Source organism: Opisthocomus hoazin, chromosome 4, assembly GCF_030867145.1.
Source record: "Opisthocomus hoazin isolate bOpiHoa1 chromosome 4, bOpiHoa1.hap1, whole genome shotgun sequence".
Lineage (NCBI taxonomy): Eukaryota > Metazoa > Chordata > Aves > Opisthocomiformes > Opisthocomidae > Opisthocomus > Opisthocomus hoazin.
In genome coordinates this window covers 36,226,606-36,251,872 of record NC_134417.1, presented here as the reverse complement: position 1 = coordinate 36,251,872, position 25,267 = coordinate 36,226,606, and the positions used below count along the sequence as shown (strand labels likewise).

Sequence of the window (25,267 nt, the reverse complement as noted above, 5' to 3'; positions counted from 1 at the left end):
TTTCAGAGCACCCTTTTCTCACCTGTAACTCTATAAGCAATATAGAGAAGTTGGCCTTGTTCAAGTGCCCGAATCTCAGTGCAGACTATAAAAGATTGGAATGAAAATACAGAAATGCAGCCAGAAAAAAATGTCATGGCACAAGTGAAAGATGATCTCAAAGGAATTAGTGCTCTAGTATGTGGTGGCTCCTGTGAGTCACTTCTGGCTTTTAAAAGGTTTTTTCTAGATGAGACCGAGAACAGCATGTTGACCTTTCACTTGGGATTTAGTCCTTCTTTAGGGAAGAGCGCTTACATTGATCCATTGCTTCTGAAAAATCAGCTTCTGTGTGAGTGTTGTTGTGTTTGGTCTACCTGTGGCCACTACAGTGCACATGCATTTTGTAGTACACTGCAGGTTTACATTAAGACATAGCAATATTTTGTTAAAAAAGCCCCAAACCTTTAAGTAGAGTTCAGTGCTTGTGGAGTTTATCCACTTAATCACAGAAGTTACTTATGGAAAAAAGATTTATTGGTGTTCCTGTGTCAAACTTTGTTAGTGTAGAGATTGTTAGTGTAGAGTTGTTGTTGTAAACAGTGTTACTTGTTAACACCTAAATAATAAGTGGTTTATTTAGGACTTAACGTACAGAAGCCTTTAAAACACACTTTTGCACTGTAGTTCTTGAGCAAAAATAACAAAAAAGTTATAGGAATTATTAATAGTAATAATGCCATTCTTCCCTTTATATCACAGAAATGGAAGGCTGTGAAGCTAGTGCTCTCTATCTAACCTAAACTATGTATAAATACAAAAGAATCCCTGAATAACTTGGTGAGAAAGGAGGTCTTTCAAAGGCTGTTGAAGTCAACAGCAGTCTTTCTGTTGCATCCAGGACATGTGAGAATCACATGTTGTCAGTTAGAAACTCATGGGCCTTTTAAAAATCCGAGATAAAATGCTTCTTTTCATAAAATGCGAACAGGCTTTTAACTTGCATTCAAAATTTCCAGACTGAGGCACTTCTATTACTTCCATAGTGTTTTGTAGCTTTGTCCTTGAATGACATGTATGAAAGTTTTGGTTTTGATGTACACAAATATTTTGATTTCACTGGGAAATTTGTCTGTTCTCAAAACGTGGCACATAGCCTTAAAGCCAGCAGAGAAACTGGCTGAAAAAATCTATTATTTTGTGAAATTCTATATGATCAAAGACTAATTAAAATGAATGAATGATTAATTTCATTAATACTAAACTGTTTACAGAGCTAGTTGCATAATGAAACAAATACTCTGTGATACAACAGGAAAGCTCTGTTAAATACATTCTCTGGCTTATGTGAGTATATACTTTGATTGCATTGGGAATTTAAAAATGAAAAATATAAATGAGATTTTTTGGGTACTTTGCAATTTAAATTAGTCCGTTCTTCGTGACACTGTTTTTACCTTTACTAATTTCTTTGTTTTGTGAAGAGAAATTATGCATTTGATGCCTCCTTTTACATGGGAGGAAAAAATTCACACCGGATTCATTAGTAAGCTGGAAATCGGTCAAAATCCATACAGAAAATATAAATGCATTTTGTTTCATTTGTAACTAAAATTTTCTACCAGGATGAGAAGACACTGGTCTCTGTATGACAAAATACTAACTAGGAAGAATGGAGCTGAAAGGGAATAGTGTTGTGTTAGATATTAGATCAGGTCCTGTTCCCATTGAAGCAGTTTTCATTAGACTTCTGTTATGTTTCTGTAATAGCTTTTGAAATAGCATGGTGCCTGTTTCTGCAGACCTGTACACATGAGGAAATTTCCTTGTGTGAGTAATCATTTAAATCAGTGAGGCTGTGTATAATTTTTTTGTAGTCGATCTTCCTGGGCTGATAAGACTTCTGTGGTTGCGCTTTCTGTCACTCCCTTACCTAATTACTTTTGAAGCTGCTGGCTAATACCAAGTGAAACAGATGAGTAGTTGTCTTTAAGATAATTAAGTTTCTACAGGTCTTAGGGGCTGGGGAGAGGAGAGAGGCCCAAGTCAGGGCTGGAGGAAAGGCAGGCAGAGCCTGTGTCACCCACTCAGCCAGCCAGGGCTGGAGTAGTCTGTACCTTTGCTTTGCGTGTGTTTTCATAGAGGAAGGGACAGGAAAAAGCTAAGACTTTAGTAGAGGTTTGGTGATGAAGGACAGGGCTCTGCAGGATAACAGCTTCATTATTTCCACTGCTAACAGGGCTATTTGTTTTTGTTTCCAGGAATGCTTTCAGAATTAGACCTGAATGTCTTCAATACAAAAACACTGGTTTCTCGTTAAAGGGTAGAAAAATACAGCAATCATGTTAAATTATCACTAATACTGAGAGAAAAAGTACCAGAAATGTTAATATGTGGCCATTAAACTAATGTGTTACAAGAGATAAATTTGTCGAGCTAGTGTCTTTTTTTGTTTGCACACAACTGCATTCTTGGAGCGCTTGAGAACCCCTAATGGAAATACCTGCTCTAAAGTCAAGTTTTCTCCTCATTGACATTCCAGTTTTATTGCCTAAGGTTAAGTTGAATAGCATTTTATTCGGCAAGTAATACCATCAATTTAAAAGCAGCACCCATGGGCCAAAGCGTGCTTCATTGATTTGTGCGTGGAATTGGACAGTGGGTAATTTTCATTGTCCTGAAGAGGACAGAACGAAGTCCTGTGCCAAGGCATCCAAGCAGGGTGTATGGGCACTCGCATGGCCACAGCCTTGCTGCGTGAAGACGCGTGCCTGTTGGTCTGTGTTCCGGGACTGAGGTTTAATGCCTGCAGAACCAGGTAGTTTTCCAGCTCGCTTACTTGTGCGGGCTTCTATAAATACAAATTAATTAAACTGTAGACTTCCGTTGCAATGCCATAGAACCTAATCTTGAGGGATTTAGGACACTTCATTGACAGAGGGGCTGTTATCAGAAAAATTGGGCAAAAAATTTCTCCTTTGGGCCTTCCTTTAAGCGCAGTGCTAAAACCTCTAATTACTTCTGTGAGGATTCAGTGGCAGCAAAAAAGCATTCGGTTAAGTCTGCCTAATGGTCCCCATTAAAACTAAATGTAACTATGGCTTGAACCTTTGTTCAGAACTGTTCTTGTGCTTTTGTCTGCGGGTGAGTGAAATATAACTTTTCAAGTCACCTTTGCAGATGTTCTTCCTCTTTGAAAACTCTCCTGAGACCTTTGAACATAGGATCACAAATCCTTTTGAACTGAAGTAGAAGAGAAAAAGGTAAATTATAACCTCAGGTAGGAGAGTGAGCAGATGTACAATACCTGTGCATACGATTGAGAGATACAACATAGTAATAATTAATGTAGTAGAGGTGTACTAGCAGTGAGGTACATAAGGGTGAAGTTCAGAAATCATACTGTCACAACAGGACCAGTTTCTATTGGTGATGGTAGTCAGCAGGGCTTCTCTGTTCTACGTTTATGTGTGGTTGGAGGAGCCTGCACCAGTTTTACTCTTTTTCATCTACTTAATCTAATTCTCCAGTTGTTCTGGGTGGCTTCTGCTTTGAAAAGCTGCTTTATGCCCATACTTGTTTTCCAAGGGGAAACTACCGGGCTGCCTTTCGTCTAACCTCGGGTAGCAGTTCCCCAGAAAACCTCTGACATACAGTTCAGGGTTGTCTTACAGTGATCCAGGGAAAAAGAGTCCCTGAATGCAGCTTCTGTTATCTCATGTAGAGTTATTTTTGTGCCCTAGATAAAGCCACTACGTGTTCTATTTGTATAATCTGAATCTTGTTCCTCAACCTAGAGAATACCAGAATTACTCATTTCTTCTCAGGATAGTTTGCCCAGTTCCTTTGCTTTCTCATCAATATAATTATAGTAGCAATTTATTATGATTTATACAATCAAGACATAAACAACTTTTAATGAGTATGAAACAGTAAGTAGCAATCTGATTTAGAGTTGCGTATCTGAGGCTAGTTTTACCTGCCCGGGAACAGAGAAAACTCACCCTTTTAGGCTATACCTTGTGGGTTCTATCAGTAGTATTAATTTGTTAATGGCATCAGGGTTACTTTCAAGAATAAAATATTGGATTGGAGGCCTTACTAAGTATAAATCAGGTATTTTCCTTTGCTGTTTTTTTCAGTGCAAAGTAAGAACTCTTTACCCTTAAAACCTTTGTTATAATAGGGTTTTTTGGAAAAAAAAAAACCACATAATGAACTTAAATATTTATATTTCAAAAGTTAATTACAAAGTGTATGGGGATGTTGTCATAATCTCATCAGGAGTATACAAACATAAGTTACTCTGAGAACAAGTATGTTTAAATGTGGCAGTCAAACTCTTAATACTTATGAGGAGTTTTCATTGTGACCTCCAGTAACATCAGACTGTCTTGGTTTCGGCTGCCGCCGGCAACAAAAGCGCCACGCGGCCGCCCCTCCCCCCGCCGCGGTGCGGAGGAGAATGGAAAGAAAGAGGCAGAAACTGGTGGGTCGGGATAAGGGCAGTTTAACAGAACAGCAAACAGAGGGAACAGGAACAACAACGATACAAATAGGGAGAAAAGACGACAAAAACAGACCCACTCTCTCAGACCGCACCAGCGCCGCATGCTCCCGAGCTGTGAGAGCGTTCCCGCTGCGCCGCCTCCCCCCCACCGGAACCCAGCGTGATGTCACATGGTATGGAATACCGGGCTCTGTTTGGCCAGGTGGGGTCAGCCCCCACCCCCCGGCTGTGCCCCTTCCTGGAGTCCGGTGAAAATTAACCCTGTCCTGGCCAAACCCAGGACATTATCCACCCCTTATTCCATACCATCTACGTCATGCCCAGGTCCCCCATGGTCCAGTTGATCACCACCACTTCTCCTGTCTCCAGATATCATTCCCTTAGTCTATGGATCATCACTCTAAAGTGTCCGTTGAGTTCATTTAATCCATGACTTCGGGCTCCATCTGTCGTAATGGTCTTCCGTGGCAGGAGAGGTGATGTGTGGTGATGGGCGGTCACCTGCTGCATCCGGAGCTCACGGCTGATGTATCTGGTGCGGCCCGTGCCCACAGTCTGCAGGAGATGTTGATCTTGATGAAGTTGCTGGATGCCAGTTGTTGAAAACCAGGTCCAGTTCCATCATTGCTGTGCTCTGCTAGGTTTTCATCGAAAAAGTCCATCCTTCTTTAATCTGGAGAATTCTTACTATGCTACTACTGGTACAAAATATAACAATTATAACAGTGATAACAGACAGTGACAGGGTTATTTAACAACTAACTTTATACAATTTATTTATGGACTATTCTCGCCCAAAATTAAATCCCCATGAGGTACACATCGGACTTCCCCCCCCTTCCGCATTACCCACCAGGTACACCCAGGTCCTTGAGCAAAAGCAATCCCGCGGACGGGCTTGCCTTTGCCTGAGGCAGGACTAACCCAAACCGTCTTCCCTAACATGTTCCGCATGTGCACTACAGGGACTTTATCCCCTTCTACGGGGCGCTGAGGTTTTGACTGGGCAGGACCAGCCCAGTTGGTGGACCCTCTGGTGTTAACCAACCAGGTGGCCTTTGCTAAATGGGTATCCCAATTTTTGAAAGTCCCACCCCCCATTGCCCTCAAAGTGGTTTTTAGCAGCCCATTGTAACATTCGATCTTTCCCGAGGCTGGTGCATGGTAGGGGATGTGATACACCCACTCAGTACCGTGTTCTTTGGCCCAGGTGTCTATGAGGCTGTTGCGAAAATGAGTCCCGTTGTCTGACTCGATTCTTTCGGGAGTGCCATGTTGCCACAGGACTTGTTTTTCCAGGCCCAGGATGGTATTCCGGGCGGTGGCATGGGGCACAGGGTAGGTTTCTAGCTATCCGGTGGTGGCCTCCACCATTGTGAGCACATAGCGCTTGCCTTGGCGGGTCTGTGGCAGTGTGATATAGTCAATCTGCCAAGCCTCCCCATATTTATATTTTAGCCATCGTCCTCCATACCACTGAGGCTTTACCCGCTTGGCTTGCTTGATTGCAGCGCATGTCTCACATTCATGGATAACCTGTGCGATGGTATCCATGGTCAAGTCCACCCCTCGGTCACGAGCCCATCGGTATGTCGCGTCTCTTCCTTGGTGGCCCGAGGTGTCATGGGCCCACCGAGCTATAAACAGTTCACCCTTATGTTGCCAGTCCAGATCCACCTGAGCCACTTCAATCTTAGCAGCGTGATCTACCTGGTGGTTGTTTTGATGTTCTTCAGTGGCCCGACTCTTAGGGACGTGAGGGTCCACGTGACGGACTTTTACAACCAACTGCTCCAGCCGGGCAGCAATATCTTGCCACAATGGGGCAGCCCAGATAGGTTTGCCTCTGCGCTGCCAGTTGTTCTTCTTCCATTGCTGCAGCCACCCCCACAAGGCATTGGCCACCATCCAAGAGTCAGTGTAAAGATAGAGCACTGGCCACTTCTCTCGACTGGCAATGTCTAAAGCCAGCTGGATGGCTTTCACCTCTGCAAACTGGCTGGACTCACCTTCTCCCTCAGCAGTTTCTGCGACTTGTCGTGTAGGGCTCCATACAGCAGCCTTCCACCTCCGCTGCTTCCCCACAATGCGACAGGACCCATCCGTGAACAGGGCATACTGTTCCTTATCTTCTGGCAGCTGGTTATACAGTGGGGCCTCTTCAGCACGTGTCACCTCCTCCTCTGGCGATGCTCCAAAGTCTTTGCCTTCTGGCCAGTCCATGATTACCTCCAGAATTCCTGGGCGACTGGGGTTTCCCATTCGGGCGCGCTGGGTGATCAGCGCGACCCACTTACTCCACGTAGCATCGGTGGCATGATGCGTAGAGGGGACCCTCTCTTTGAACATCCAGCCCAGGACCGGCAATCGTGGTGCTAGGAGGAGCTGTGCATCAGTGCCAACCACTTCTGAAGCAGCTCGAACGCCTTCATATGCTGCCAGAATCTCTTTTTCAGTGGGAGTATAGGGGGCCTCGGATCCTTTGTATCCCCGGCTCCAGAACCCCAGGGGTCGACCTCGAGTCTCCCCTGATGCTTTCTGCCAGAGACTCCAGGTTGGGCCATTCTCCCCGGCTGCGGTGTAGAGCACGTTTTTAACATCTTGCCCTGACCGGACTGGACCAAGGGCTACGGCATGAACTATCTCCCGTTTAATCTGCTCAAATGCCTGTCGTTGCTCAGGGCCCCATTCAAAATCATTCTTCTTCCGGGTCACGTGGTACAGAGGACTCACAATTTGGCTGTAATTTGGGATGTGCATCCTCCAAAAACCCACAACACCCAGGAAGGCCTGTGCTTCCTTTTTGCTGGTTGGTGGAGACATAGCTGCTATTTTGTTGATGACATCCATTGGGATTTGACGGCGCCCATCCTGCCATTTTATTCCCAAAAACTGGATCTCTTGCGCAGGTCCCTTGACTTTACTTCGCTTAATGGCGAAACCGGCTTTCAGAAGGATCTGAAATATTTTCTCCCCTTCCTCGAAAACCTCCTCCGCTGTGTTGCCCCATATAATGATGTCGTCGATGTACTGCAGATGTTCTGGAGCTTCACCTTTTTCCAGTGCAGTCTGGATTAGTCCATGGCAAATGGTGGGACTGTGTTTCCACCCCTGGGGCAGTCGGTTCCAGGTGTACTGGATGCCCCTCCAGGTGAAAGCAAACTGTGGCCTGCACTCTGCTGCCAAAGGGATGGAGAAGAATGCATTAGCGATGTCAATTGTCGCATACCACTTGGCTGCCTTTGACTCCAGCTGATATTGAAGTTCTAGCACGTCTGGCATGGCAGCACTCAGCGGTGATGTGACTTCATTCAGGCCACGGTAGTCTATTGTCAGTCTCCACTCTCCAGTAGATTTTCTCACTGGCCATATGGGACTATTAAAGGGTGAGCGAGTTTTGCTGATCACTCCTTGACTCTCCAGCTGGCGGACCAGCTGATGAATGGGGAGAAGGGAGTCTCGGTTGGTACGATACTGTCGCCGGTGCACTGTTGTGGTCGCGATTGGCACCTGTTGTTCTTCAACCCTCAGCAACCCCACAACGGAAGGATCCTCCGAGAGACCAGGCAAAATGGACAGCTGTTTAATTTCTTCCGTCTCCACAGCAGCTATGCCAAAAGCCCAGCGATACCCCTTTGGGTCCTTGAAATAGCCTCTCCTAAGATAGTCTATGCCAAGGATGCACGGAGCCTTGGGGCCAGTTACAATGGGGTGCTTCTGCCAGTCCTGCCCAGTGAGGCTCACTTCAGCCTCCAGTACACTCAGCTCTTGGGCCTCCCCTGTCACTCCCGAAATGCAAATGGACTCTGACCCTTTGAACTCTGATGGCATTAAAGTACACTGTGCACCAGTGTCCACTAGAGCTTTATACTCTTGTGGATCTGACGTGCCAGGCCACCGAATCCACACCGTCCAATAGACACGGTTGTCCCTTTCCTCCACCTGGCTGGAGGCAGGGCCCCTCTAATCCTCGTCAGAGAATTTGCTGCTCACTTGCTGTAAGAATGACTTAGAGGTCCCCTCCAGAGGATTGGAATCAAGGTCAAACTGTCTACCTGGTCTGGAGAGCTGGCTGCTGGAAACTGGAGTGGCATTTTTCCTAAAAGAATCCCCTTTTGTGATTGTTTTACCTCGCAACTCACGCACTCGTGCCTCTAGACTTGAGGTGGGTTTTCCATCCCACTTCCTCATGTCCTCTCTGTGGTCACGCAGGTAAAACCACAGGGTGCCCCGGAGTGTATAGCCTCTGTATTCCCTCTCCTGAGCAGAGAAATGCCTGCCCCTAACAGCTGAGACACTGGCCCGTACAGGTGGGGAGTAGGACATATTCCTGTCTAGTTGCTTGACCAGTTTCTCCACAGCTGAGACAAGAGAGGAAGAGAGACTTTCCTCATATTGGCGGAGTCTGACAGCCACCTCATCCACTGTTGGTGCCTCTTTACCTTTCCAGTCTACTATTGCCAGTGAGTTGGCATATGAGGATGGTGTGCTCTGCACAAACTTCTTCCACATGGATTGTGAGCACTGGAGTTCATCTGGGTCTGTGGGTACCTGCTCATCGTCTGTGTCACAGTAAACCAGCTCCCGCACAGCTAATTCCCTCAGGTACTGAATACCCCTTTCCATATTGGTCCACTTGCCAGGATAGCATACAAAATCGTCACTGAAGGGGTACCTCTCCCTCACGCCTGACAGAAGTCTCCTCCAGAGGCTGAGGACTTGTTCCTTTTTCCCAATGGCCTTGTCAATGCCCCCATCCCTGGCCAGGGATCCCAGCTGCTTGGCTTCCTTGCCCTCTAATTCCAAGCTGCTGACCCCGTTATCCCAGCACCGCAGCAGCCAGGTGACAATGTGCTCGCCTGGGTGGCGGCTGAAATCTTTCCGCATGTCTCGCAGCTCGCCCAGGGACAGGGACCGGGTGATGATCTCTGTCTCTATCTTCCCGTGATGACCCTAGCTCATCGTCATCCCTCCCGGAGCGATCTGCTCTCTTTGCGCCTTTCTTTAGTTTTACAGCGGTGACTGCTACTGGCACAGGTTGGTCACTGGGCTCAGTTACTGTGCCTGTGGCTGGAGCTGCAGCAGCTGCCGTGCCCGCCGGGGGAGCCAGGACAATGCCAGTGGCTGCAGCAGCTGTGGTGCGGGTCGGGGGGGCTGTGACTGCCTGCTGGGCTGGAGGGGCTGCAGGGCCGGCTAGGGGGGCAGCGCCAGCCCCAGTGCCTGCCGCTGCGTTTCCCCCCCTTTCCCCCTTAAGGCACTGAACGGTGTTGAACAGGGCTCGGTAGGTGTGGGCCAGACCCCAGCACGTTGCGGTGATCTGTGTCTCTCTGGAGTTCCCAGGGTGGCAGCACACTTTTTGCAGATACTTTACTAGTTTGTCCGGATCCTGTACTTCCTCAGGGGTGAGTTTAAAAAAACACCGGAGGTGCCCACTGCCCTAGGTACTTGCCCATGCTGTCCCACACACCCAGCCACTCACAGCTATCCAGCCCCGGGGCAGGTCTCTGCAGGATGTTCTTAACGACTTGCTTAACCCTAAACAAGACCCAAAACCCATTCAGGAGGCATAACAAAAGGAGAGTGCTGGCCTGAGCATCCTACGGGTACTCGAAATTCTCAAAAGCCGTTAGGACCAGCCTGAGGGAGAGAGGGGGGGCGAAAGAGTGGGGGAAGGTATCCCCTTCGGTTTTCCCCACAGACTGGGTTTGATTATTCACAAATTCTAAGACATAGGATCCGAGGTACGGAAATGACCGCAGTGCCGCATGCAAATACAAGCCTAATTTCATGCACATTGACGTTATCATGTCATAAGTCGATATCGTACAGTACAGTAAAATCATAATTCTGATCCTTTTCCCCGTGACGATAAATAGCACCACAGGAAACAAGTACAGCAAGTACGGATTCAAAAACCACAACCATCTGATGAAAGACAGAAACATTTTTACCGGTGACTGTTTAACACAGAAAAAAATGCGTATAACAAAATTTAACAAAATGTAAGAAAGCAGTTTTAACAGCCGCTGCTCAGCCCTGCCGTTATCCGTGCCCCACGTCTGGGCGCCAATTTAAATATCTTGGTTTCGGCTGCCGCCGGCAACAAAAGCGCCACGCGGCCGCCCCTCCCCCCGCCGCGGTGCGGAGGAGAATGGAAAGAAAGAGGCAGAAACTGGTGGGTCGGGATAAGGGCAGTTTAACAGAACAGCAAACAGAGGGAACAGGAACAACAACGATACAGATAAGGAGAAAAGACGACAAAAACAGAGCCGCACGCTCCCGAGCCGCGAGAGCGTTCCCGCCGCGCCGCCCCCCCCCCACCGGAACCCAGCGTGACGTCACATGGTATGGAATACCGGGCTCTGTTTGGCCAGGTGGGGTCAGCCCCCACCCCCCGGCTGTGCCCCTTCCTGGATTCCGGTGAAAATTAACCCTGTCCTGGCCAAACCCAGGACACAGACAAAACCAATACAGTAATGATAAATATGCTTCAGTGTCTGGTGTTCAGTTTAAGTCCTTGAGGTGTGTGTTCTTTTGAAAAATTGAGAAATATGTTGGATTCTATTGTGCAGGAAAAATTCATATAGCGTGGTCTAAAAATGTAATTATATTTTAAATTAATCTTAAGGCATGAAATGACAGATTTGTTTCTAGGTTTTGAGAGCTCATTCTAAGAGTAGTTGCTGTGATCTGTGTCCTAGAATGCAACTTGCTGCTCTACATGTTTGTCTGATGAGTTTTCCAGCAGAATAGCTGGTAGTATGGATGATGATGATGTTTGAAGTGTTTTAGTTAAAATACGAATTTTTGGTTTTCTGGGTCTGAATTAGCTCTATGTTAACTGCAGCTGTTGACATCTATATGAATTTTTTCTTTGCTGTACGAAGTCACTTTATTCCATATTGAAGTCTGGGGGAGCTTTGCCTTTAATTTCATTGGAAGCAGGATTGAGCACACTCAGCTGGCTGGCATTTGTGTATTTGTCTGGAGGTAATATGATAATAATAGGAGATCTGTAGCCAATTAATTTCAAAATGTCAGAGAATGTTCTAGGCCTTGTCAAAAGGTAGAAGATGGAGCTGAGGGCATGCACCGAAGCTGGTCTCTGGTTGAGAGACTGGCTTATTGTAATGGTTGGTGGTTGGTTGTAGATCAAAGCAGTGGCTGATGTAAGTGTTAATACTCAACAGCCTGCTAATACCTACCTGCTTCCCTGCCTTAGGACGTTAAGATACTGACACTTCAAATCGCTTTTCTCTTAAATACAGATGAGGGTAAAAAGCACAATAGAGTGTAGGGGCAATGAATGACATAGGAGACTGAAAATGTTTTTTGCTACGCAGTGAGGGTCAGCCACTGGGCAGCTGGAAGGAACCATGAGGAAAAAGTGCTCCCTTCCATCCCTCCTGGGTTTTGTGTGTGTTGTCCCCACATGTTAATCCAGTGCCTGTTCCATGGTTGGTATGGCAAGTGATGCCTTGTGCCCTATCCCTCCCTATCTAGAAGTGAGGGGAGAGGTGATACTGATGAGTGAGGAAGAGGAGATATGCTCTGAGAATAAAAAGAGGTGGAGAGGAAGACACATGGTCACCTTGCTGACAGCCTGGAAGAGGGATGCAGGAGGGAAACAGTAAGCAGCTCTTGCAGGGAATGGTGCCTTGTGGTGTTGATAGAAATTTTACAGGTCACAGCAGGGGTGAACATCTTGTGGGGTGTGCGTGTATATGGATCCCTTTGTGCTGCACACAGGAGTGTCCGGGCGGAGACGGAAGCGTGGGTGGTGGGAATATACTATGTGGGTAGATCTGAGCTCTGCGGGATAAATCCTTTGATACATTCGCGCCTGAACCTTTGGTTTGCAAAGATTCCTACTTGTGTTTGAAGGGAGGCTAATATTAAAAACTTCACTTTTAATATCTGTCCTTGGTTGCTTTCTGTTGCCTTTTTTTTGTGTGTGTGTAGGATTTATGCGTAAGCTGTACCTGATAACTATGTAATCCATCGCACAACTCTCTTCTATCTGATAGCAATATATGCTGCAGTCATCACATAAGCTTTGTTTTGCAAAACAGTTGTAATGGTGGAAAGTATAATGCATTCTTAATAGTAGACAATGCTGGGATTTTTATAACTCTCATGTATCATAAGAAATGGAGTGGTTTTTCTGCAAAAAGTTTTCAGAGGAGTCTTTGGACTCTGGGAAAGAGAGATGGGAAATGTGAAACTGCTTCTGGGCAGAGAAGTGACTGTACCTGACAGTTCTGGGAAACGTACGTTACTGGATATCTTTCTGCAACTTGTATTTACTCTATATCATTCCATTAGTAATTTCTTAAATTTTGCAAGATGTTTTCACAGCTTTTTGTGTAAACCTCGGCTACATTTACTGGTATTACACATTACGCTCTTCAAAAGATCTGTACGTAAAGCATATACAGTATACTGAGTATTTTATTTTCTCTGCTTTCATTTTCTCTAGATATACCATCTAGTTTGTAATTTTATAGTTACCTAGAATAATCAGACTATTCTTAAATAAGCAGGTAATTTAGTATGTCTTTCAATACGCCTTATGTTTTTATTTCACATACCCGAATGTACTTACACATTTTCTGCCATGCTCAGGAGTGCTTTGACCACTTACCTTTCTATAATTTAAAATCTTATAACTTGAGAAGTTCATACGCAGGTCTGGCTCCTTCCTATCTAACATGACGTGCCTAACCCAGGCTTCCAACAGCCTTCAACTCCTTAAAAGGTGGTGAAGTGGAGCCGAGTCCTCTCTGGGAAAGCCTTACCTGGGTCTGTCTTTTTCTAGGAGCAGTCTGTCTCTTCCCTCTGAGTACACAAGGAGCCTTGGGAACTTGCATTCCTGAGTGAGGTGACTCAAGCACTCAAAGCTTGACTTGGATGAATCTAAGCCCCCTGTTAGTGCTATTAAAGACATTGATCTTTTGCATGGGCAAAGTACTTGAACTGAAGCCGCTGGTTATAGAAGTCTCTCAGATAAGAGGTGTCTATTACTGTGTGCTCTGCAGAACCTGCAACGGAGCATCTAACGTGGTCAGGGCTTCTCTGTATGAGTATCACTTCTCAGAACAGTTCTTTCGCAGTAAAGCGGCAATGTTTTTAGGCTGCAGAGGAGAAAAGCAATTCTCGTTCTTGCCTCCTTCCTCCTAAGGAGTAAGTAGTGCTCCTGGGAGAGCAGCAGAGTCCAGCTGTGCAGTGGACCTGATAAAGGCAGTGGTGATTCCTAAACAGACCAGTGTGGGGCCCACAGGCTTTTTGGGACAACTCTCTGCTGAGACTTTAAAACAGCGGATTAAACCAGTACTAGTGCCTTGTACTGAATGATTGTTGTTCATAAATATTGTCCTTGGGTTAGAAAAGGTGAGGAATGGGGGTTTTCAGTCTTCAGCACCACTGTCACTGGAGCTGTGTATCTGAAGCTGGTGTGGTCCGCACTGGCCTTTATGGGCATGAGGATGCTTGCTGGCCTACCAACGAATGCTTCATCCTGTTTGAGAGGTAGTTACTGTCCTGCCTCTGGTACTGCAGCAGCACTTCTCTGCCTGCTGCCGATGTTCAAAACTAACCAAGTCAAAAATACAAATTTCCTGTTACGTGCATCAGAAAGCACCAGCAAAGGCAAGTGCTGGGGACTTCAGAGTATTTGATAGTAGCGTATGAGGAGATCCTAAGGTTATTTCTTTAATTTTGTAGTGTGGAAAGAATAGTGTGAAGCTCTGCAGCTTTATCTTGGTTTAAAATGCTACCATATTGACCTTTATATTATTTCCTTAGTTATCTTTTTGAGACTTTGTATCAGGCCATGTCGCATGTTTCCATGTTGTGTACCTGAATATGTCCTTTAAAAATATTGGCGATGTTTTCAGATCAATATTTTTTTCTGTAACTGCTAAGTCTGATGGCTGTTTCTCATCCCTTGCTGTGCAAATTGCTGAGATAGGACTGCTACTGATTTAAGAGAAATTACAAAATTATTTTTGTCCTTAGCTGCGTTCTGTTGCAGAAACTTGCTAGTGCTTTATGCAGTGAAATGCGAGTGGATTGTCACTGTGTTAATATGAATGTGTTGAATGTGAGATTGTTAATTGCTTGTAGTTAGGTATAAGTAGGCTACAGTGCAGAAGCTTGGAGTGTTCTCATCTAAAAGTGGTAAAATGTCATTTAGTTTTTCAGAAACTTGTTTGGTTTACATACAGGGGTACAAATCTTAATTCTTGGAATAATTTAATTGGAAATGTGATGTGTGTATCTTTCGGCATGCTCTCTGGGGTTCGCTAGGCAGCACTCTTACCTCTTCTAGAAAGAGAAGTAAAAAAGCATTGTTAATTTTTTCCTTTTTCTGAACTCCAAGAATTTTCCTCCAGTTATTGCCCCACATTCCAGCTTCTATCTGCATGTACCTAGGAGATTGCTTACATACGCTCAGAAAATGTGGACTGCTCTTGATTGTGCTATTTCTTTGTGCATGCAAAGAGTACTTCTAGTTACTGCGCTGCTAGCTTGTGCTGCCTTATGACTAATATGCCTGCATTGGGAATCAATCCCACTCACCGGCACCGAGCCTTGCCAGGCTGACCTTGAGGCCACTCTTTCATTTGGATTCTAATTCACGCAATGATTTGCACATCACTGAAGCGAAGTTAAATGTAAGAGGATACATTAACGTAGCAGTACAGCTAGACTGGAAACACCCAAAGGTTGGGAAATGGAAAAGTGAACTACCTAATAACGTCCATTTGCCCTATTGCTGATGTATAATGGCTTTGATTTCCGATTAGTGTTTATTATAGGCATAAATATATATTGTGCCATAGATGTGCAATATTGAGACAAATGCACTTAAAGTTCTTTAGTGTTATTATCATCTATCCCTTGAGCATTTGCAACCTTTGTTTCAGTCTTGCCAAGAGCAGTGGTTTCATCTGTATGCTCTGTAATATCTTGCAGGGAAAAGGGTGTTGGTAGATGATGGAAGCCTGTGACTCCGTTGTGCTACTAAATGGTTCCTTTGGAGCTCTTGTGCATCTCAAATGGCCCAGTCCTGCAAATTTCTCCATGCTCTCTAAATACTTGGCTTCATAAGTCTCCATTCCCAAGTTTGATTTTTCGTGTTTTAGCAAGTCAGGTGCTGAACTGTTTGGAGAAGACTTCGTACAGCTCCACTGCAAGGCTTGTTTACTGGATTTGGCTGTATAAAAGCTATGTTTTAAAAATAGTTTTTGTGCAAAGAGTTATACTAACAATTCTTCCTAAATTCAAATGTCCAAAGGGATTTTTTCTAATGTGATGAAAAACACTTAAGTAGTTGTGATAGCTGGGAGTAGGCTGGTAGAGGGCAGTTATGATGATACGTGAAACCGTAACCTTGATTATAGCTTACTTTTTAAACTGTATTTCTTCTTACCCCTGCATTGGCTTGCGTTTTATATAGCCACTTGTACTGTACCTGCAGTGATGGAAAATGCAAATTTCTTAGTGGACAATTTGCTGTGCAGGCATCATGTGCTGTGTTATGAGGACTGTCCCTAGGGAAAAAGAAGGAAATCTGTGTTACTTTACCTTTTCTTGGCTCTGAGTTCGACAGAGGGAGAGTGTACTTTCCCTGAAAGCTGCTGCGTGGTGGCAACTAAGGGACCCTCCAGCTATGGGGGGGAGCAGATGGGGAAGAGAAAGAGAGCAGCAGGCCCTGCAGCGTGAGAAGAGATGAGAAGGTTGCTAGGAAGAATGGGGAGCAGATACCGCAACAAGTCTGCAGGGCTGTGAAGATCAGGAGAGTTTGCTCTGAGGAAGGACTTCACACTGCTGCATAGAGAGCGAGCCTGGAGGGGGAAAGTCTTGCTCTGTAAGGAGCAGCTATGAGATTCATGCTTCTATCTTTTTGTTTTCACCCAGGTTTTTTACTTTTCCACCTAACAGACCTGAGTTTCCTGTATTTCAGAACTTACCTGGTTCTAATTTATGCTCTAATAAAACAGTTTTACATACTGAGAGCCCTTTGGGTATGCTCATCTTCAAGTTGAAGGTCTGCCTGCTTGCTGAGTCCCATCACATCCCCATTTGATGACTACAAGTACTGCTGCTTTCCTGCTTGTCTTTCTGGTCCAGCTTCAGGATTTTGCTCTGGGTATTCACACCTAGACTGTGGCTACTTTTCTGGTTTTTTTTGGTTTTTTTTTTAAATCTCTTAATGCTGTCTCTTGTCCAGGCAATTAAACCTTTCATACAGACCATTACTGCTTTATATTTCTGTTAGTTACAATATCCTTGTTGATATACATTATCTTACCTTTCTGAAAGCTGGTCAGAAGACTCTTGCTGTCATAACTTACCGCTTTCACTAGGATACCCTATTTTTTTTAATCTCTCTTCGCTCCTTGTCTTTTACAAAACATATGAGGCTTGCAAATGAAGGCTAAAAGCTTCTGAGAAGAATCTTCATCTCTGGTGGAGCAATCCACATCTGATTTGCCTATAATATCAATAAATTTTTCTTGTCATACAAAGCTATCTCACTGTCTTTCTTGGTACTTGCCCTTGAAATTCTGGTTGCAATGATGCTTGCAGACATCTGAATGACTACAAAATACCCTAAATCAATTTTTCTGATGTTTGTTTTTCATTAGATGGACATCATTAAGTGATGTAAATAAGAGGCAAATTCTGCCCACAGATAATCCTAAAAAAAAATAAATCTCATGTTGAGTAGGACTTTTATGTGGCTGGTAGATGTTCAGAGACAGAGCTTTCCAGAACTTTATGAAAATTGGAGGGAGTGCCAGTGACAGGGGAAAAATGGCCCTTTAGTTAGCTTTGGTCAGCATGCTAATATTTTGTAGCTAAATACTTGTTGCCATAGTTATCTGTACATGAAAGGGCTGTTTCTGATGTAAAAAAAATTTAATTACTAGATTTATTGGAGTGAATGCTCATTTATGCTAGAGTAGCTGATAGCAGTAGAAAACCTATGTGTTTTCTAACAGCAGTGATATTTGCATTTCTTGACAAGATGCTAATTTAAGATCTCCACTATACAGTAACTGAAAATTGTGTGTTGTATTATATGTTATGTATATCCAAAAGAGGAATGTAAAAGCGAAGACCTTTACATCTGCTACTTCATCTGTCAAACTAAAGCAACTGGACTATCCCTGATATAACTGAAATATTGTACGTCGCTGTCACATCAGTCCTCCTGTCATAGATAAGTTCAGAGATAAGAAATGACCAAGCAGTGTATCAGTCATCAACACAGTATTGGCACCTTCAACTTAAGACAAGCTTGAGCTCACATGTTGAGCATATCATATATGTGATGTTAAGTGTGGTAAGATGGGCCCTTTTAGGGCAAAATCATAATCTGAGAGAAAAAGCTTGAAAGGTGTGAGGAGAGAGAACACCTTTCCTTTTAAATGCTTAGATGCCCTGATCAGTAAAGGCTTCCCTCACTGTTAACTGTCATACAAGTGGTGGTGAGGGAAGTGGGTGGGAAAGAGAAGCCTGGGGTCATTTAGTACGCAGTCCATGGGTGGAAACACCCCTGGAAAGAGTGACTGTAGAAGCAGTCAGGAACCAGAGGGACTTGTTTTTATTGACAACCAAGCTTGATCTGTAGTGCTGTTCGGTCAACACTTGGCTGTTAGTAGCTCTTGCTTGGATTTACACTGCGTATTAGAAATGAGAGCATAGCTTCGTGTGCCTAGTGTACACATCTCTGCAAAGGGATAGAGAGAAAATAAATACTAATGTCAAGCCCCTAAAAAATTCTTTTTTTCTAAAGTAAGTATCTATGATGGATCAGATTGCTTGCTATGCCTTGTGGAAGCAGGTCTTTGCATTCTTTTTAAGCTGTCTCACTATGGCTGAGACACTATCACTAGGGCTTGGGGACTGTGTGTGTGCTTTAGATAGCTGCATGGAAAACACGCAAAGATGGTAGTAAAGTGTGGAGTAACTATTTTTCCTAACCTCTTTTCTACTTATTCATACAGCCATGCTTGTATTTAGATGCTGTTATTTAATCCAGATAATTATGTGTGACTGTTTTCCTATTTGTTTGGGATTTTTTCAGTTTGGAGATTTTCATTCTTGCAGACAAATGTATTTATGTAGAATTGATGCTGGAAATATGGGAGATGCAGATTTCTGGAGAATGCGGCCTTCTGGGTTGTTTTTAGATAATGCCATTTGCTCCGCTGGCATTAATGTACAGGAAAATGAAAACTTACAGAATTAAAACATAATGATGAATATACCATTTTCATCAGAACTGCTTAAAGTTATACTAAAGCTGAAAAAAAAAATCAATGTTTTAAGTCTAATTTAATTTGAAAGTATGCAGTTAATTAACATTCTGTGTCCACTAACATTGAAAAATGAAAGTATCTGCAGAACCACTGCTCCCTGGAGTAATTTGTCACCAGAAATAAAATGTCTGCCTTTGAACTGGAGTAGCTTTTGGGTAGCACGCCGTGAGCGAAGCAACCCATATTAATGATACAGACTAAACCAGAAGAGTGGGCTTGAGGTTCTTCACGTTGCGATCTTAACCACTATAAAACCCATAGTAGCTGTCTTGGGTACTGTTGTGACAGTAAATGCTGTCTTTAAGTAGTAGAAACTCCCATTGATTTTAAATTACTGTCTAGTGCCTGGTAGTCATGCATGCCCACAAGTGCTTCCCAGATTGGAAAATGTTCACAGCATGTGAGATCCTGTTTTTGATTTTTTTTTTTGTTGCATTATTTTTTTTTTTTTAAAGCATTTTCTGCTTACAGGGAATATTGGTCTTTATACTATGAAGTGAACTCTTTTCAAACAGTGATAAACTGTTAGAAAAGAAACAGGAAAGACATGATTAGATGTGTAGCAAATACAACACCATGTATTTTGCTCCCCCACATACTTTCATCCTTTTTCTATTCCTGTACTTCTAGTGTAGCCTTTTGTATTATTGAATTCAATTTTGCTGACACTTACTATAAGGTGTGGCATTCCCACTGGAGCTATTTTTGCTATAAACCCTGTTTAATGCTATGGGCGAGGATTTGGGTCATTGTATTGTGAGTGTTACAGGACAGAGTCTGCAAAGTGACAGCTAATTCTAGGGATACAAACATACCAGCTGAGTTTTCTTGCTCTCTGTACAGTTTTCGTGCAGCAGAATCCGAAGGCCCAGTAACAGGTGTCTTAATTATTCCACAAAAACTGGTATTAATAAAAAAATATTTCATTTTTTTAGGACATATTGTTCTTTTATGCTACCATAGCCTTAATAAAGCCAGGGTTAAATAACTGCTTGGCTGGACAAAGGAGCTGTGACTTTTCTTCTGCTTAATTTGAGTTCAGAAGGATGATATGACTTCTGATCGTGTGAAAAGCATTTCATAGCATACTGGAAACTGGTCTGGTTTTGTATATAACGGGTTTGACGGCAGGGTTGGCAACAGACGGGTAATGGAAGGCTAATGAATAATGAAAAGCTGAGTGATTGAAATAGCAGATCTGCAGAGACAGAAGAGGGAAAGCTGGGGAGGAAAATGGAAAAAACAAACAGCACATAAGTAAGGAATAACCAGCATTTTGACCAGTAACAGGATATGTCTTCACACCAAAATTAACCCGAGTCATAACTTAAGCATTGTTCATCTGCCAGCTCACAAGAGCTCCTAACTCGTGCACCATGAGGTGTTTCATACAAGTCACTTAACTTGCCTTGAGGAAGAAGGGTAGGTTGGAATTTAAATATTTTTTTCAACTGCTAAGATAACTGCTCTGCAGTAACCTCCTTAATTCCCATTCCGGTGCATTCCCAAATTCCTACTAGAGCATGTGTGCATAGTATGTGTCTACTGCAAAAAGAAACGGAGCAGAGCAACAGCACTGGAAGCTATCGGGGGTACTCTGAGAGATGCTGCAACACTTACCTTTTATTTACACTTCAGTGAAGACATCTCTATTTTGGTAATAGGGATAACTCTGTTTTTGTGACTCTCACTCTTCAGATCTCCAGCGGGGAGGAAGAGCTCTTACTTGTTGCTAACCAGTCTCTCCAGACAGGATACGGTCTCTGGGGCGACTGCGCTTTAAGAACGATCCATCTACAGATGTAAGGAAGATTACTGGGGAGAAGACTTAACTCTGGGCATCAAAAGCAGAAAGGCTATCTCCTGATGTTGAGAGAATGGCTCTCTGGCAGTTTGATAGTTGCAACATTTGTGTCTGGATGCGTGTGTTAATGCGGGGGAAGCCACCTGCTATTAATTTCCTCACATGCTGCCAGCTGGGGCTGAATGGTGCAAGGCTTGCTCTTGCACTTGTTTTCATGGTAAGAATTACGGAGTAGGAGTTAGCACTGTGTTTCCTGCTACATCTTTTCATGCCTCTTTTGCAATACTAAATGGAAGAAGAGCTGCTACTTTCTCATTCTGAGGTACTATTTTTCCTGAGCTCTGACATCACTGAAAAAATAATAATATTGTAAATACTACCCTTTCTTTTTTCTTTGCAGAATCTGTACCAAAACAGGTTCCTGGGCCTGGCAGCCATGGCATCTCCATCTAGGAACTCACAAAACCGGCGCCGGTGCAAAGAGCCTCTGAGATACAGCTATAACCCCGACCAGTTCCATAACATGGACATCAGGAACAATTCCCATGAGACGGTCACCATTCCTAGGTCTACCAGTGACACAGACCTTGTCACTTCAGACAGCCGGTCTACCCTGATGGTCAGCAGCTCCTACTATTCTATCGGGCATTCCCAGGACCTAGTGATATACTGGGATATAAAGGAGGAAGTGGATGCAGGGGACTGGATTGGCATGTATCTCATAGGTAAGTCTCAGATACCCCTTCCCTTTTGGGTTTCTTGCTGCTTTTTTTACTTGTAAGCATTAAGGTAATACGGGATAATGGTAACAATGAGCTGATACAGCTCCACTGAGTGTAGTCTTCAAGTAGGTTTAGTTTTACAAGATTTCTTCTGCTCCTCAATTTTGCTGGTTGCAGTCCTGGCCTAGACTTTTTCTTCAGGAGCAATATAAGAAGGGTTTCTGCTGACAGTTTCTTGAAACTTCAAGGTATTTTAATTTTAAAGCCATTTGGATTTTGGGAAAATACCTCCTGCATAAAAACAGCAGAATACTTTCAGAGTTTCCTCTTGTGAGTCCTGGAGTAATGTGACAGATGAGAGGTTTTACAAGTCAAGAATATGAATCATTTAAAAACCCCGTGAAACAGAATGACTTTTTCTGTACAGCCAAAGGGTATTTTGAATATGAACAATAATTACAGACTTGAGGCAGTCTGGAGTTGTCCCAGAAGATTTTGCGTTTTTTTGTGTGTTGGAAGCTGTATCTGGCCATGTGTGTTACCATGTTTTTGTCATCTACATCTAGTAAATTCAGTCCCATGTGAGACTAATAAGAAATTGATTTGGTGGAGTTTTTACCCAATTGCTTCATTTCAGTGTAAAACTAGCATTGTTTTAACCTGGTTTGGTTCCTATGGAAATAGTCCTGCTGCCTGGATGGGTCTGTTAACTTTGTTCTCTGGCAAGTTTCAAACGTGGTGGGATCAATTTCACCCACGTTCCTATATGGATTAAAGAGATCTTAAGAATGTGAAGTTCTAAATGTTTCTTGAAAACCAGTGGCTTGGTAAAGATGGCAGACTTAAATTGATGCCCTCATAAAAGGAAATGTTGATAAAATGCTGCCCTTATCTGTTTGGATTAAATGTGCTTAGTACTGAGCAGGTATTTTAGTTCTGATAGCACTGTTTCATCTTGTCCAGATAGGAAACCAAAACCAGGTAAATCATCTGATGTTGTGAGTTAGACTTTTGGAGCAGTCTGAGGGGGACATTGTAAGGAGCTAAGGTGTTACTGAAGAACTTTAATGGATAAAACCAGAAGGCTTGGTGGCATCATGTGCTGAGGGTGGTGGGAACACACATATTGGTGACATAGAGGATGTGAGAAGCTACTGGATGGGAAGTCTGAGCCTGTAGAGGAACCCTGGTGGCATAGTGTGAGGCAATGGAAAATGAGTTAAGGGTATTGGGGAGACTGGGACATGAGGATGGCTGTTTAGGACATGCAGAGAAAGGAGTGGGGATTACAGTAAGCCAGGCTGCAGTACTTGTTCCTGTGAGTAACGTCATAAAATACCCTGCTTGGAAAATAAAAGTAGGCTTCTGAAATTTAAAATCTTTTTTGGGGAAAAAACCCCAGAAACTGGATTTAAAACAGATGCTATGAAAGCAATCTGATTTGGCCTGAACAGAATTACTTGTGTTTACAGTTAAGCTTGCAGTTGAATGTTTTACTGGAACAGAGGAGAAGACACAGCAGCCCCCAGTACTAGGCACTAAGAAATACTCTAAGCTTATTCTGTAGTAGCAGAGGCAGCTTGTAAAGGACTGTATTGCTTCAGAAAAAGGAGACAAAGCATTCCTTCTGGTGGTCTGCAGTCAATGATGTCCACAGAGCTGTTGTGCATTGAACTAATTCAGCCAGATTTCATAGCTTAGATATTGTATCAAGGGCTGTAAAGACACATCCTGACTTTTTTTTTATAGGTAACCTTAATACATGGAGGATTACCTGGGAGGGAGAAATCCGCCTTGCTACTCTTGCTTAATTTATTTTATCAAACAAGGTGTTGCTCCGGACACCCCAGTAAATTAGAAGTACAAATTGTGAAGTGGATCCCTTGGCCTGGTGTTAATGGCACCTGCTTGCCTGGTGTTAATGGCAACAGTCAATGGCTTGTTCCGAGGAAGCACTGCTGCAAAAGGAGAAATGAACAGAGTCTCCAGCCCCCAAGAAACCAACAGCTGACCCTTGGTGTCTTTGAAGGTGTTTTGTCTCCAGCCTCTCAGGTTCTCAGTCTGAATTAACTCAGGAAATAGCAGACAGCAGCACTCCTTGTTCCTTTTTTCTTTTCCCTCTCCTCCCCTCTCAAAACCTAATGTCAGGTGAGATTTGGTGTTTTGGTTCCCTTAAAGAGCAATGGGAGACTGTGAAAATCACTTGGCTTTTTTGTTTGACATGGAGAACACTTGGAGTCCAGGAAGGTGACTGGCACTATGGCTACATCTACATTAACATGGTGGGGGGAACCAGTAGGTATGGGTCTGTAGAAGCAAACAGCTGCTGAACATGTTTTTGAGGGCTTGACTTTAAAGCAGTCTCAGTCTGACAGACTGAATGCACCTGAGTCACTGTATTACCCCTTTCAGTTTAGCTTCACTAGGACAGAATCGAGTTCATGTGCCCGAAGATCACCACACGGTCTGGTGGGGACAATTGGAAGGGTCATTCCAAAAGTATGCTGCTCACCTGAAAATGTTGATATGTCCTGTATTCAGTGTTTGAGACCACTCCATAGGAGTGAGAGATCCAGACATCCTAATTGCTTAGATTTCTGTGTGCCTTTGCACAGATTTTTCCGAGCATGCATTCCTATTTAGAGATGAAATGTTCCTGGCCTTGTGGGTACGACCTTCACAATGTAAACTGATACAGGACTATGTTTTGAATTAGCAGCCAGACTGGAACAAGAGAACCAAAGAAACGATGAGCTTTTCCCAGTCTGCTCAGAAGCGGATTAGTGTTGAAGCCTATTATTATTACTTGCGTGGCAACACTGTTAACTATTGCATTGCTGCTGGTCACTCCAGCGTTCGTCTCAAAGCCAGCTTGTGGATACAGCCCAGTCCTTTTTGTGACTGGATTGGTGAAATTTGAGCTGAAAGGTTTGAATGTGGTAATACATTCATATTGCAGTGCGAACAACGAGAAATTATTTGTCACTGGGGTATTGGGCAGTGTGTTTTGGATTTTCTGTGGGCTCAGTGCAGGAACATTAGAGTTGTTATTTCTAATTTGTATTGTGGGAGGTCCTGGGCATCCCAGGAAGGGGCTATACAAAAGTAGAATAGAAGGCACTTCTCACCTTGGAGGGGTTTAATCGTTACCACTGTAGTTGTCTAGGAAATTTCTCCAAATAATTTTATATGAGTATTGGTTTTGAAACATGTGGAAGTTAGTCTGCTCTCACTGCTGCTGCTGTCACTAGAATTTTTATGATACTCAATAAACTGCAGGCTTCAGAACAAAGGTGTTCCAAGTCTGGAGAAACATAGATGGTGCAAAAGACTTCCAAAAGAAAAAGAGCAAAAATCGTGTAGCTCGTGTTTTGATACCGTAGGGCATTTTGGGATGCTATTCAAAGGTTAAAGTAGCCTGAAAGAAGAGTGGAGGGGGGATCCCCCCTACAGGGAAATTCTGACTGCTGCTCATGTGAAGGACCACAGCTCTCTATCAAAAGATACCTGTTCTTCTCCTCTTGCACATTCCTAAGGATGGCCAACTGGAAAACAGTCTTTGCAGAAGCAGGTAAAAGCTACTCTTAGAATTGGTTATTAGGTAACTTTTGCTTATGGTCTGAGGAAATGGTTTAGGCAACCAGTTGATCTCTTGTAAAATTTTGTGTGAAAAAAAAAAAAAAGTGGTTGTGTGTCATGGCAAAAAATAATATAGAGTGTATCCACCCTGTAGCTGCATGAAAACATCCATGCACACCTCTGATGAAGGGCCATAGAAAAACTCCTTAGCTGAAGGGAGAATAGTAAATGTTGACTCTGTTAAACTACATATGTTATTACTTCAGTGCATTTGAAGATCAGCTGTGGTAAGATGATAAAAAATATGGAATTGGAAGAACAAGCCTTTCTGGGTGTTGTG

At 43.6% G+C, this 25,267-nt stretch overlaps 1 protein-coding gene across 6 annotated transcripts in view; it reads left to right on the top strand.

Moving 5' to 3' along the window:
• HECW1 (HECT, C2 and WW domain containing E3 ubiquitin protein ligase 1) overlaps positions 1-25,267 on the top strand; it is a 271,752-nt gene that overhangs the window by 70,025 nt on the left and 176,460 nt on the right. For all 6 annotated transcript variants that reach the window (XM_075418577.1, XM_075418574.1, XM_075418578.1 and 3 more), the window contains one exon: positions 21,027-21,351. In XM_075418577.1, the coding sequence (XP_075274692.1) occupies positions 21,027-21,351 (325 nt within the window). The remainder of the gene's footprint in view (positions 1-21,026; positions 21,352-25,267) is intronic.